Consider the following 14,584-nt stretch of genomic DNA (forward strand, 5'->3'; position numbering starts at 1 on the left):
CTCACTGGAATCATTTACTGGCACACTTAATGGAATTGAGCCATCGTTAGTATTATTAGTTTCACCTGTGACAAATAAAACTGTCTGCTGCGAAAAAACGTCCATTGTAAGGAGGGATAGAGCAGAAGAGGTCAATTAAGACCCTCAGTCTAACAATGCTGCATTGTGGGGGTACACAAGGGGTCATTTTATTCATACAGTGTGTATGGGTGTGAGAAGATGAGTGTAATTAGGTAAAAATCCAACATAAGATGCATAGCATAACAGAGCCATTGTGCCCCCTCACTGAATGAATCAAGCATTCAGACCTGTGCTGTGCTGTTCACTCAAATGAGCATCAGTGCCCCAGAAATTAAGCCTTGCTCACTTTGATCTTTCCCTCTTGTAGTGGTGTTAAACAACTGGCCACTTCACAGATTAAAAAACTGTTCTATTCTGACCAACATCAAAATGCTTCTTACACATTAACATATCAGTCCCATCAGTTCAATAATATCATACATATCAATATAACAGCAAGAGGCATTATTCCACTTAAGGTCCACTTTTACTTTTGATACTTCATGAAAATTTTTACTTCAATAAAATAATGTATGACTCGTACTTGAGTATTTAAATATTGTTGTATTGGGTTGTAGTGAGGTACTGATCACTGACAGAAGAAGTCAGCAAGTGCTGCACAGTCCGATTTCATGTGCTTTTCTTTTTTATTCAGATGAGTTTCAGCCCGGCTCGTTATGGTTTTGGCCCTCAAGCCTTCTCTAAGATCAGCTATCATGCTTAACTGTATCAAGGACTGCACCTTTATGGAAGTCATCTGCATTTGCTATGTCTGTCTTCTTTTTATTCAAGTTTTTCTCTCAGTTTGCTAGGAACTCTGTGTATGTAGCCTACATCTGTCTGTAAAATCAGTTACCATTTTACTTGGTAAACCTGGCTAAAACTAATGCTGTCTGCCTTCAGAAAAGCTTATTAAGTTCTTTTGTTGATGAGAGAGGTGTATATTCAACTTTATGGTAATTTACAAAGAGGGTTTTTCTAATATGTTGTCCATCCCATCTAGATTGAGGGTAGGCAAAATAAAATAAAATAAAATGACATAAAATAAAACACCTGTCGGTATAATGTAAAACAACTCCACGGTACCATTAACTACCGCCTCCAGAAGGACTATGTACTGTATGTAAATCCCTTTTTTCATTGCCGCAGTACTTCTATTTACCACAAGAGTGCGCACGAAGCACAAACCGGAAGCCGGAAGTGGAGTCAACGTCAACGTGCGAAATTCAAACTTCTATAACAAAACATCTCTGCCTGCCACAGGGTTTGTCTATGTGGCGTATGGTTGCTCATTGATTTTACCTTCCTCTTCTCCCGTTTTCATTAAAATACAGGTAAATTATCAGGTAATATCGAGAGCGATATTCAGCTAGCGTGTAGTGGCATATGTTAGGTTTTACTGGTGTTACTTTTATTTCTGTAGCTAACGTTACAGTTTATTTCAGCGTTAAGTGACGATAGCTAGCAGCTAGAAAATGTTAGCTACTAACTTAGTTTATTTTGAACACAAAGAAAACTGTGTTTTCCCCGTTTAGTTGAGTGTCTTATTGAGTTGAGCGCTAACACTGCTGCTATAAACCGTTTTCTCTCACCGCAGGGAGGTGTATCATCGTGCGGCTGAAGCAGGGAGGATGCCTGTGGAAAGAACAGAGCAACGCGGAGCCGACGAGCTCTACAAATACTATGAGATTTACGAGACTATCGGCTCAGGTAATGACATTATTAATACATGTCAGTGAGTGAAAAAGCTCAGTCAGTGCCATATCTCTCTGATGTGTGTTTATATACTTTGTGTTTGTCAGGAGGCTTTGCTAAAGTCAAGCTGGGTCGACACATCCTGACAGGAGAGAAAGTTGCCATTAAAATCATGAGCAAGAAGGATCTAGGGGTGAGTCAAGGAGACACTTTGCTTACTTAGGTTGTTGTTGATCTGCTGTAAATATTTGCATTGAACAGGAAAACCTGACAAAGCAAAAAAAAAAAACCACACCATTAACTTGAAGAATATCATAAGCATTTTGATTTGAAAACAGTAGCATCAGATATGTTCATTATCAACAGCCAGTTTGTTCAGTAAAGCCTGTAAAATGTGTATAGTCTGTAAAAGTGTATCGACTGTAGTCGATAAAATGTAAAAACTATTACAAGTTTCAAAACCCTGAGGTGACGAGTGCAAAGTGTACAATAATGTTAAACAAAGGAAGCCATACAAATCCTAAATTTGAGAAGCTGTTCTGACTGACAATGTTTCACAAAATTGTCTGAGATGATTTCTTGATAATCTGTCTATCTATGATAAATGTATGCAAAAGCACATTATGATGAAATTATGATTAATGCAGTTAACTGTTGTACCATTGTTACATCAAACAAAACTTTTTACAATAGTTAAAATGTAATGGGTTTACAAAAGTTAATATTTGGATAACAGAATTCTATAAAATTATGACAGAATATTTTCATATAATCACAAAATGTGAACTGAAAGTTGATAAACAATATCAGATTGTTTCTCAGCCCTACCCAGAGCTACTCACCATCTTCAATAACCTTCTTACCCTTTATTTTGTTCTTCATCCATTTACATGGATGCCCATGGTTGCTTATCTTAATGTGCATGAGCATGTGCATCATCATTTAAAAAAAAATGCAGCAATTCAAAAAGTACACAGAATAAATTAAAAATTATACATCAAAAACCAATAACAAACTGTCACCCTAGGATGACCTGCCCCGTGTGAAGGTGGAGATTGAGGCCATGAAGAACCTGAGTCATCAGCATGTCTGTCGTCTCTATCAGGTCATAGAAACCTCTACCCAGATCTTCATGGTGCTGGAGGTAAGCACACATACACAGAGACTGTGTGAGTGTGAATATGACATTGTCAGGGTTTCTATGCAGCATGGAAAAGTATGAAATTTGATTTTAGTAGTTTCCAGATAAGAATGGAAAAAAGACGCGAGTATAGAAAAATATTTGTTTCCAGAGTATTGCTCCTACTCTGTTTTCTAAAATATAAAATTCAGTTTATTTTTAGACATACAACATTTCTAAAAATAAACTGATCGTTCAAGCACAGTGTTTTTTTTTTCATGGCGTTTGGAGCACACTGTGCAGCTAAAATGTTAACCACTGTGTGAGAGAGTGCAGCTAGGGCAAGCTTGATGTCATCAAAAGCAAGGCAAGAGATCTAGCATGTGACTCAATGTGCACTCCTATGCAGAGCATCCTCTACTCCTGCACGTCACACCCTACATAACAGCTCTGCCCTAAGTGCTTTATAACTGAGCCAGATCCAGACATCTGCAACCAAATGAGTTTGAAAGAAAATGTAGCAATATCTTTGAATTGTATAGTGCTGCATAGAGTTATGCAGTGATGAAGTTACCAGAAAACTAAACACACCATACCTTTTTTTTTTTTTTTACTCTTTTTTGGTTCCTTTTTATAAAAGAGTGAAAAATATGGGGAAACAATAATATTATATTTTTCATTCAATACATAAGGGAAAGAAACCATGCAAGTATAGGAAGCACCGGTTCATTCATTTCCTTTTTCAGGCAGAGATGTTTAACAGTGGAATTTCTCAGGCCCAAGTCCCTGCGTAGGAGTGTGGACTGAACAGATTGTTGATTATGAGCCACACCACCAGGTTAAAATCTTCTGTCAATTATTCAGCAACATAATAGCATACATAGTCAGAATGGAACATACATGTTAACAGTTGGATTTTCAAAAACTTTAATTTACATCGAGCCATTTGTACTCCGATGTCAAATATGATAAATCTACCAAGAGGTCTGGAAGTTCAAGTCTGGAAATGGAATATTGAAATGAAAATGTGTAGGAACGCTGCTTTATGTTCAGTAATTTTGCATCTCTCTCTCTCTCTCTCTCTCTCTCTCTCTCCATCTCTCCGTCCTTTCTTCTTCCTCTCAGTACTGTCCAGGTGGGGAGCTGTTTGACTACATCATAGCGAAGGATCGTCTGTCAGAGGAGGAGACCAGGGTGTTTTTCAGACAGATTGTGTCTGCGATGGCTTACGTCCACAGCCAGGGATATGCACACAGGGACCTCAAACCGGTAAACACAACCACTGATTGCATGTAAAAGAGTGACTGAGAGAACATGACACATTAGAGAAACTACAGCAACGTGTTCCTCCTTGCCTGTGACTGCATACTAATCTTAATGTCTGCTGCGATGATTGTCTCTCTGAACTGTAGGAAAACTTGTTGATTGATGAAGACCACAACTTGAAGCTCATAGACTTTGGATTGTGTGCCAAACCAAAGGTACATAATCATATCCCTGTCTTGTTGTTTTAGTTTTAAATGCATTCAGCCTGTTAGCTGTTTGTTCAAGATTTTTTGGGTGGAGGCAAATCTAATTGGTTGTTCCCACAAATATGTTTTATATTACACAACATTGTGTTTGGCCGTTCACAGTCTAGGTTGAAGCTGATGTCTATAGACAAGTGTTTACACAGTGATAATTGCCTATAAACATGATATGTGCATGTTGTTATTTCTTGCCTAGGGAGGTTTGGGTTATGAGCTGATGACGTGTTGTGGGAGCCCTGCGTATGCTGCTCCTGAACTCATCCAGGGAAAGGCATATATTGGTTCAGAGGTGAGAGATGCATGTTGTTTACAACTTTTAGAAACCACCAGGGCTGTGATTTCAAGATTTGCCCTTATTTAAACCTGCAAAACTTGCATTTGTTTTCCCACTAAAAGTCGTGATTACCTGCCTGTTCCACAATTCTGCTTTTTCATGGTGCGCTGATCATATTCGCTGGTGCATGACTCAGTGCAACTGAGCTGTGAAATCCTAACTGTAAAGCTGAAATACTGCTGTGTGATGTGTAACCTCTAGGCTGATGTGTGGAGTATGGGAGTGCTGCTGTTCGCTCTGCTCTGTGGATATCTTCCCTTTGATGACGACAACTGCATGGTCCTCTACAGAAAGATTACAGTAAGAGCACAGACAGCAGTCTCAAAAACTCTGACAGAGCTGAACTAGTTGAAATTCAGAACTCAATGTGACAAAAAGTTTTGTTTTATTTTATTTATTGTTTTATTTATTATTTGACTTATGACAGAGATTGAATACTGGTGTTCCAGAATCGCTCTTAAATACCTTGTGTCCTTGTCCTGCAATTACTGAAGAATTGATCTCTAGTCTATGAAATATTGCCATTGCAAGAACAAACAATTAATGCAAAACTCTTCAAACTCTTTAAAAAAAAATCTGTTTTTGGGTCAACACAGTACATACAAACCATCATTTGAATATGCATACCAAGCACCAACTACACACTGACAGTATAAATGAAAAACACTTGTAGCTTTTGCTTTTTCTGTGTGCAAGGCATATCAGTTTGCGAAAAAGTTGCCATACATGTAGGAAACACACATACACACAGGTATCCAAATGTTCTGAGTATGGATGTGTATTCCGAATATATCATACTATCAATACAAATAAGGGGGAAAAGTAATTTTTTTTCTCTACATGTTGTAACACTCCTCAAACAACAAAAGCACAGTAGGATTAAAAAAAATATTTGACTAAGTCTTGTGTTCTTTGTGTGTCGGGCCCCTCTGGCCATAGGATTTCATTCACATCACATACAGTGTTGTCTTGAGCAAGGTGGCACATCTGTCAATGTGGAAATGCACAGGGCAAATAGTGTAGTAATGTAGAGACCGGTATTTACAGTTTTGCAAAAAGTGTGTTATAAAAACTGACTAAAACAGAGAATGCACATTCAGTTTGGCATGCTTTGTAAATGCATTTGCTAAATGTGTTATTGGTTTCAGCAATAGTGTTTCAAGAATCACTGTTAGTGTGTAAGCATTCAGAAAAAAATAATGTTTCATAACGTGTTTTTGTACATTTTTTTAAATCTCCTTAGAGAGGTAAATATGATAACCCTCGATGGCTGTCTCCAGGTAGTGTCCTCCTCCTCAACCAGATGATGCAGGTACATAATCATAATAATAATCACACTCTCTCCCCTGTCTTCTGCTTTTTTGCTACTTTACGAAAAATTCACTCCTTGAGTCACCAGATTGCTTCTCACTGCACAACACTGGAACTCATAACCACATTAATTTGCCATAATAGAATAGTAGAAGTAATTTTTTGAATTGATAGAAGTAGAATACGATTTTATTTATTTTTATAACACATAGAACATTTTAGACATACTGTAGATGGATGTGTAGTCTTTTGAATATTGAGTTGTAGTTTCCGTGTGCATCCTGTAGGTGGACCCCAAGCTGCGTCTTACTGTTCGACAGCTGCTGGACCATCCCTGGGTGTTGAAAGACTACAACAGCCCCGTGGAGTGGCACAGCAGGCAGCCGGTACACACACACACACACACACACACACACACACACACACACATTCATCCATGACAACACTGTAGTAGATATAAACATAAACAGAGCTGCACAACTACAAACACTACAGAAGCATCTAACAGTTTATGGGGCTGTATGCTGCCTGTTTTACTTTAGAGTTTTTCATTTGATTTCAAAGTCAAAATTTGATCCATTCTCTGAGGGTTTTTCTAGTTCGCTCCAGTCACCACACAGGCCCCTGAAACAATGTCATAATCCGTAATATGAATGTTATTTGGGAATTATTCTTTTAGTGCTCACATATAAAATGTTTTTAAAAAAGACTTTAATATTTTGTGTTTGTGCCTTTTGTGTAGCTCGGTTACATCGATGAGGACTGTATTACTGAGATGGCTGTCAACATGAAACGATCGAGGGAGAGCACCACAGCGCTGGTCAAGGAGGTGTGTCTGCACTGATGTTCATTATGCTGATCAGTTCATCATCAGTTGATTTCACTATGTTATGAATGGTGACATCACAACAAATGCATATGTTGATTATGTCTGTTCCTCTTGTATTCTATGCATGCAAACATTTGACATACTTTGTATCTGAAATGCAGTCTAATACATGTTAACTCCTACAGTGGCGGTATGACCAGACCACAGCCACCTACCTGCTGCTGCTGTCAAAGAAGCAGAGGGGCAGACCTGTCCGCCTGCGCCCTGAACCAACAGCCTGTGAGGAGTCCTGCTCTCCACTGCACCAGGGACTACAGGTCAGACTCCATACCACAACTCCCAAAATGCTCTGTTCTTCCTTCGGGCTACTGACTGTCCCTACAGCTGCATGTTCTGATTCAGTCTTCTTGACTCTACCTTGTACCTTACATTAGGGCTGGGCGATATGGATAAATCAAAATGATTGTGTGTGTGTGAAGGCAAATAAAGAACAGCTAGTCTAGTAAGTTCAGAAGATGACATCACTTTACTGTAAAGCAGGCGTGAAACAATACTTACAATATTACAATATACAAAATCTAATACAATATTTAATCTCGTATCGCGACATCAATAAAATATCGATTTATTGCCTAGCCCGACCTTATGTACTTAATGTTTCCCAACACTGAGCGTTTTTGTTGGTGTTTTGTTTTTTGTTTTTGTTTTTTCTTAATCTTATTTTCTCTCTTGCTTTCAGACAAGGGAAGCCCTTCACTTCAGCGAGGATGAAGACGCTGTGATTGTGGGTTCTCTGGACTTTTGCTCCGACTACATTGATGACTGCCCGTGGGTTTCAGTTAAACAGTACACACCCCAGGGCGTCAGAGGTCAGCCAGATGGAGCTGCCAACAACAACGACATGGTATGTGAAAGCTGGGGCACATGTATGTTTTTGCTGTCCTCCGTGTTCTTCCTGATTAAGTTTGGATTAGAAACCGTGTTAGCTGCGATGGTGAAGGGCCATGTCTCTTGTCTTACAGAGAAATCTGCTCACACCACATTTATCTCTTCTTTGTATTTATATAGAGACTAGCATCTCCTTCAGTGGAGAAAAGGTGTGCTTACAGCCCGACCCCAGAGAGGGGGCGAACTAAGACACAGCACCGTGAGGAGAGGAGGCACAGAGACCAAGAACGAGCCTGTGAGAACAAGGAGAATATTGCTGTGCAGGAGAAGGATGTTGAAATATTTGCGTTGCCTCCTCCTCGAACCCCTGTGTCCAATAAGAAGAATGCACGGCCCAACAAGAATGTGTTGACCACACCCAATGGAAATGCTAACATCAGTGGCACCAAAGCCAATGCAGTCACACCTAAAGGTGAGGAGTCTCTCTGCTACTCAGCCCACGCCAACACAGTTTCAGTTCGTCATCCAGTTTATTTGTATACTGTAATTGTTTTTTTGTTCCGAACAAGGGCTTGAAGTACAATCTCTATTAGATTATTTGCATTAGCCAACTGCCCCTCTCCACGCCGCTCTCTTTCATTTATCTGTCCCTCGCTCAGTCTTCATGCAGCTCTCATAATCACAAGTGCCACGTCCACATGCCACACATTTGCAAGTAAATTGTCTTCTGGTAATAAACTCATTTATTGGCCCTGTTTTTATCCCAAAGCCACTCATATTTCTATGATTTAGCTGTCATTACTGAAACCACTGAAAATGAACACACACACACACACACACACACACACGTACACACTTATCACTGTCAACTCAAAGGTGAGGTTATTATTATCAGGAAGCTAATTCTACTCACTTATCTATAAATGAAGGACACTAATATGAATGGAGAATCATTAAAGTCTTTATTATTTGTCAAAGTGAATCCTCTGCTCAGGTGTCCGGCCTCATTAGTTTCCCTTATAAACTCGGCCATAAGCCGGCTAACGTGCTGCAGCTGACCTATTTGGTGTTAAATCCTTGGAATCTGGCGCAGTCCTGCTCTCTTTACAGCCTCCTGTTCTCTGAGCTACAGTGCAGACATGCTGCCTCTGACAAACTTGTCCACACACACACATGCACACCGTGATCTGTGTGTCTGTCCCTAGGCGTGCGCTGTGACAGGTGTAGCTGTCTCTTTCCTCTGCTTACCGTCCCACGTGGGCTGTAGTGACATGTGTTCTCTTGCCACTAAAGCCTAGCTCTCTCTCTCTTTGTGTGTGTGTGTGTATGTGTGTTTTTTCGGGCTTCCTGTCTCTGTGTATACCAAAGCCTTTGTGTTAAGCTCCAATGACAAAGCTAGCCAATTCCATGCATAAGAGCAAAGGGCTGCACTGATTATTTTCTCATCCAACCTTCATCCCGGTTTCTCCTTTTCATTTACTTGTAAGACACTTTGAGGTTGCAACCACAATCTGATTCCATAATGTCTGGACAGTGTCATGGGGTTGGGTATCACATTTGATCCGATAACGGTATTGTTAGGGTACCTGGGATTCGATACAGGTACTCAACTTTACCGTTTTTTTTTGTTTGTTTGTTTGTTTGTTTTTTCATCACTGTGCTTTCTCTGTAATAACAAAATGTAATTTTTGAACACACTGCAGGGGTAGGCGAGCTCCATGGTCAATTTCCAGGCATCAGGGCACTTCTGCCCTCTGTCTGATGTTAAACCTGGCAGCTCTGCAGAGCTCCATTGCTGGCTTCGAAGCTCCGTGGCTGGCTTCCAGGCTTTGGGGCACTTCATGGCACTTCTGCCTCTTGTCTTAACCAGGTGTTCTCACCCAGATGTGCTCTTAGGTCCCAACCTTTGGGGCTGATGGATTAAACATTAATTTCTACTAACACCAGCATAATTCAGTTGATATCCTTAAAAGTACTGAGATTGGTACGCAACCCTTTAAGCTGAGTGACATTAAAGGAGAAGTCAGGTATTTTGCACTTTGAGCCCCATTTCTGGGTTGTTTATGATGAAATAGAGTGGTTAAGACCAAAATTTTGACGAGTGCTCCTTTTCAGAGAATTTGGCTTTCCCCTGCTGTGTATGGCCATGTGTGAATCTGTCCTAAAACCACCCTAGACGTTTGTTTTCAAAGCCATGAAACTCACCGAGTGGTCAGTGGTGTTCTTGGATGTTCTGACATAAGAATCGTAGCAAACTGTGGTTTCCATCTGTGATGATTTATTTGACATTTTGTCTAATCCATTGGTTTTGTATAGAAGCCTCATTGTCCATTGGTAGTAATCCGCCACCGGAAACGGAAAGGGGGTTGTTTATGACAAGGTTGTAGTCATTGTAGTCTTTTAGCTCAGCGAAAGTGCCGACTCGACAGTGACGAAGACGAAAGAAAAAGTTTTGTAATAAGTTTAAACAACTGCACAATGGATTTTGAAAGGTGGATTCTGGATGATGACACATTCGAAATTGATTCTGACAGTCGTGGTTACCGATCTGAACTGGAGTATACCTTCTTCTTCTGCTTCTTTTCTGTGTCCCATTACATTGCAATGGTTTCCTGCTGGTTGGCGACACCCACGTAATGGAGCATTATCGCCATCGAGTGGGCTGGAGTTTATAACGCTTCAGGGTCAAACAAACGATCAAGCAGAAGTTTACACACGGGTGTGAGGCAGCTGAAAAAAATAGTTCCACAATCAAGATGAATAGCGAAAATACGGATGGAAACCACAGTTTGCTAGGATTCTTATGTCAGAACATCAACAAACACCACTGGCCACTCTGTGAGTTTCATGGCTTTGAAAACAAACATTTAGGGTGGTTTTAGGACAGGCTCACACATGGCCATAGGCAGCAGTGTTAAGCCAGGCAGGGGAAAGCCAAATTCTCTGAAAATGAGCAGTCGTCACTATTTTGATCTTAACCACTCTATTCCATCATGAACAACCCAGAAATGGGGTTCAAAGTGCAAAATACCGCACTTCTCCTTTAAGAGAAATATTTAAACCCAAAACAGTTTTTGCTCTCCAGTGGTGGCACCATTCCACCAAATAGAAATATATTGTCAGTGTCCTCTGCACCATTTTTAACATATCTACTCAAAAATATATTCTTCATATATCTATGGAAGTAAAAAGTGTTTTCATTACAGATTAATCCCCATTTATTTTCGTGGGATTTATTGTTAACTGTGTGGTCTATAAAACAGCAAAAATATCTATCCCAGTTTCCCAGGGCCTGAGGTGATCTCGAATGTCTTGTTTTGGCTGACCAACAGTTGAACTAATTGTTGTGGCTTTAAGTTCTGTTGGTTTGAACAATGTTTGGCTGCAAAGCAAGAGTATGTGATGACTGGTTCGGCCCATGAGTCAGCAGGGTGTAAAAGGAAAACATGTTTATATTCATTTTTTTTAACCAAAGTGTTTCTGTGTTTCCTGTGTGTGTTGTAGGTGGAGGCAGTGCCTCTAAAGAGCACAATAAGAAGAGAGTAGCAGAGTTTAAGGAGCTTGCAAATGTTGAAATAGTGGCCTTGAGTCCTGAGAGAAGGTGAGTGGAGTTTCCAAATAAGAAAGAGGGAGTAGGGGAAAGTGTCTGTGTTAATAAGTGAATGGGATAAATATAGACAATAGTTGGGTGGGAGGGAGGCTAAAGTTCACATCTAAAGTCACTGGGGACCTCAGGGTGGCCTATGGGCTTAAGAGACTGAATTCCGGTTAAACGTTGATAGGTCTCTCAATTTAAGTCAATTTGAATTTGGACTGTAATGGTAAACAGTGTAAGAGGCCTGTTTCTGTTCAAATACTGAAATGTTAACCTGTAATCTAGTTAGGTAAGAGCCGTTTGATCAAATGACTTGCCAAAGTGAATAAATACGAGGTCCTCTTTGCTCTCCAGGTCTCGGTCGTTGGACATGGCTGTTATGGGAGACAGCGGGAAGAAGAAGAGAGGAGGAAAGGTGTTTGGTTCCCTGGAGAGAGGCCTGGATAAGATGATCACCATGCTTACTCCCAGCAAGAGACGAGCCCTTCGTGACGGTCCACGCAAGATCAAGGTATAGAATGTGCACACCTGCCAGAAATATTGTATACTCTTAAAAATGGAGGTACTAAGTAGAACCATACAGGGGTTTTGTGGCTTATCTCCAAAGGGACACCTTTGGAACCCTTATTTCTACAAATGCACACATTACATCATTTTCTTTTATCCGTCTTTCCTCCGAAGGCGCAGTACAACGTTACTCTGACCAGTCAAACCAACCCAGACCAGGTCCTTAACCACATCCTCTCCATCCTGCCGGAGAAAAAAGTCGATTTCACGCAGAAAGGGTAAGATGACGCAGCTTCCCTCGAATTCTGATCAGATGGCCCCAGTCTTTGATCCAATCGTAATGTTTCTGTGTCACCTTCTTCTCCTTTCATTCAGGTATACCCTGAAGTGTCGGACTTGGGGCGACTTTGGGAAGGTAACCATGGCGTTTGAGCTGGAGGTGTGCCTGCTGCAGAGGCCAGAGGTTGTTGGGGTCCGTCGTCAGAGACTAAAGGGAGATGCCTGGGTCTACAAGCACCTGGTAGAAGACATCCTCGCCTCATCCAGTATCTAAATAATGCACTTTACCAACAGTGTCATTGCCTGTGTCAAGTCAATTGATGCTGGCCTTTCTGTGTAGATTCAGACACTAGAAGGTGTCTTAGTACATCAGTGATTAGTCCTTCATTATTCAAAGTGAATATTTAAAATTGTCCTTAGGCCAGCCTGCAATCCCCAGATCACATGTTACATTAAATTTATGAGCATTACATCACAGGATCCTGTACAGCATGTCTTGTTTTATGTAGAGTATTGCTGTTTTTCTTCCTAATTATTAAGCTAAATAGGATCTCTGTCAACCCTCTTGAGATGAATGTGTGTATGTATGAAATACAATATAGCTATTTACAGTACAGTTTACCTTCTGGCTGCTTATTACCATATTAATGTCTTGATGTTGTTATTCTCCCCTGTAGGTGTAATTTACTGTCATTAATGTACATGTGTTTACAATGCTAACATCATGACATTTTTACATGGCTGTGTTGTATGAAGCTCTTATTTCTTGTTGGTGCTTGTCTAGTTTTTACTGTCATATTGTGTGTCTGTAAGATTTCTACTGACAAAAGGAGCAAAATAAATGGTTTCTGGTAAATGTAATCTTCCTGTGTTTATGGAGACGGATGATTGAGATTAATTTATGTACTTCCTTGACATCAAATGTTCTTTCTTCTTTAATTCGCTCAGCAGTTTGATGGAGCAGTGGTGTGTTTTACACTCTGTCATCATCCTTCTGTTCATCTTCTGGTCCTCACTCCTCTTTAGTACAAAGATTGATAGTCATAGTTTAGCTTAGTGACAGCGTTTGATGCGGAAGGGTGTCAAATGTCTGCAGTGTTTCATCACTTGAGGTACTTTAGATTCAAAACACACATCTTGCACTCACATGTTGAATAGTTTTAATAATGGTTACTAATTACAAACAGCAGCAACAGTTCAGCATTTTTATGCAAAAGTACTTCACATATGTAGAATATTGTCAGATCTATGGTATATTTTGTCAAGAAAATGATTGGGTCATTGATCTACAGGAATTCAGATGTTCTGTGTAAGTAAATTTATAACCACAGTGAAAGATAATGATTTACCTTTGACACTCAAAATGGTGGATGATGATTGTTATGGCAGAAATGGCTGTAGGAGTGTGATTGTTATGACTGACTGAATGACTAAATAATGATGATCATTGCCTGCAACATCTGAGCCGACTAAAACAGAAGAGTCTGAGGGGCTCCTCTCCCCTCCCTGCTCCGAGACAAGATGCCACTTAGTCATAACAGTGCTGCAGCTGATTGGCATTTATTTGTGGCAGGTTCTCCTTGGCGTCTCAGCAGGGAGGAGAAGGGTAACGATGGGTTGAGGTGATGATAAGGGGGGTTTAACCTTAATGGAGTCTGGAGTGGGTGGGGGGTGGGATGATAATTTAAGACAGAGGTGAAGGTTGGAGTTAGGAAGATAAAAAAAAAAAAACATCCGCCTCAGCCCATGTCCTCCATATTATTCCAGTGGTGGTAATGACTCCTGCTGGGCTGAGGTTGGAGGATCAGAGCATGTTTGTGTGTGTGTGTGTGCTGCGGACAGCAGCTGGAGTAAAAGCCCGCTGTCACCTTTCTCACATATGTGAAAGACTTTCCCCTCTTTTCTGGCCTTTCCCCATTTTCTTCAACCATCGCATGAGCCAGATTCTTCTCACGTTTTCACATGCTTACCTGATTTTTTCTTCAATATTTTGGTTTTATATCATAAATTTGTTGCCTTACATTGTTTCATTTGGTCCACCTTCTCAGTATCTGCAGGAGTAGTGGGCCAGGTAGATGATTCACAGTTTACTCCTTGAAAGAAAAAACTCCAAATCCCTACTGTCATTGTCCCTCCATTCAAACAGGGGGCACTCCAATGTCAAGTTGTGAAGTTTAGTCCATGCTTGTTGACAGCTAGAAAAAGAGAGCATATCTGACCCAAAGTCCTGCAGAGGATTAATGACATAAAGCTGAGAAACTCTGCAGAATGTAGAGCAGTGTGAAACTTCCAGCAGGACTCAGGAGCAGAGTGAGCTGACACACAGTACATCCAGTTTGGGAGCAGTGTTGAGTAAGTAGAAATTCTTTGTAAATGCTAAAACAGATCAGAGCAGATTTGTGTTTACTTGTTTTGCTTGTGCTTTTCAGGCTTGTGA

General features: G+C 40.4%; 1 protein-coding gene across 2 annotated transcripts; it reads left to right on the forward strand.

Annotated features, from left to right (window-relative positions):
- Positions 1-1,259: 1,259 nt before the first annotated feature.
- On the forward strand, positions 1,260-12,993 carry melk (maternal embryonic leucine zipper kinase). 2 transcript variants are annotated; one of them, XM_049572681.1, is made up of 18 exons: positions 1,260-1,394; positions 1,658-1,770; positions 1,863-1,948; positions 2,783-2,899; positions 4,001-4,144; positions 4,288-4,356; positions 4,601-4,693; positions 4,940-5,038; positions 5,982-6,050; positions 6,337-6,435; positions 6,792-6,878; positions 7,064-7,195; positions 7,618-7,782; positions 7,947-8,238; positions 11,271-11,367; positions 11,716-11,872; positions 12,043-12,146; positions 12,244-12,993. In XM_049572681.1, the coding sequence occupies exons 2-18, from the start codon at positions 1,692-1,694 to the stop codon at positions 12,419-12,421; spliced, it is 2,067 nt and encodes a 688-aa protein (XP_049428638.1). In that variant the 5' UTR covers positions 1,260-1,394; positions 1,658-1,691; the 3' UTR covers positions 12,422-12,993. The 2 variants fall into 2 exon arrangements, with proteins under 2 accessions (XP_049428638.1, XP_049428639.1); XM_049572682.1 differs by having other exon boundaries at positions 1,321-1,406.
- The last annotated feature ends 1,591 nt before the right edge of the window (positions 12,994-14,584 follow it).

This window comes from Epinephelus fuscoguttatus, linkage group LG3 (assembly GCF_011397635.1).
Source record: "Epinephelus fuscoguttatus linkage group LG3, E.fuscoguttatus.final_Chr_v1".
NCBI classification, from domain to species: domain Eukaryota; kingdom Metazoa; phylum Chordata; class Actinopteri; order Perciformes; family Serranidae; genus Epinephelus; species Epinephelus fuscoguttatus.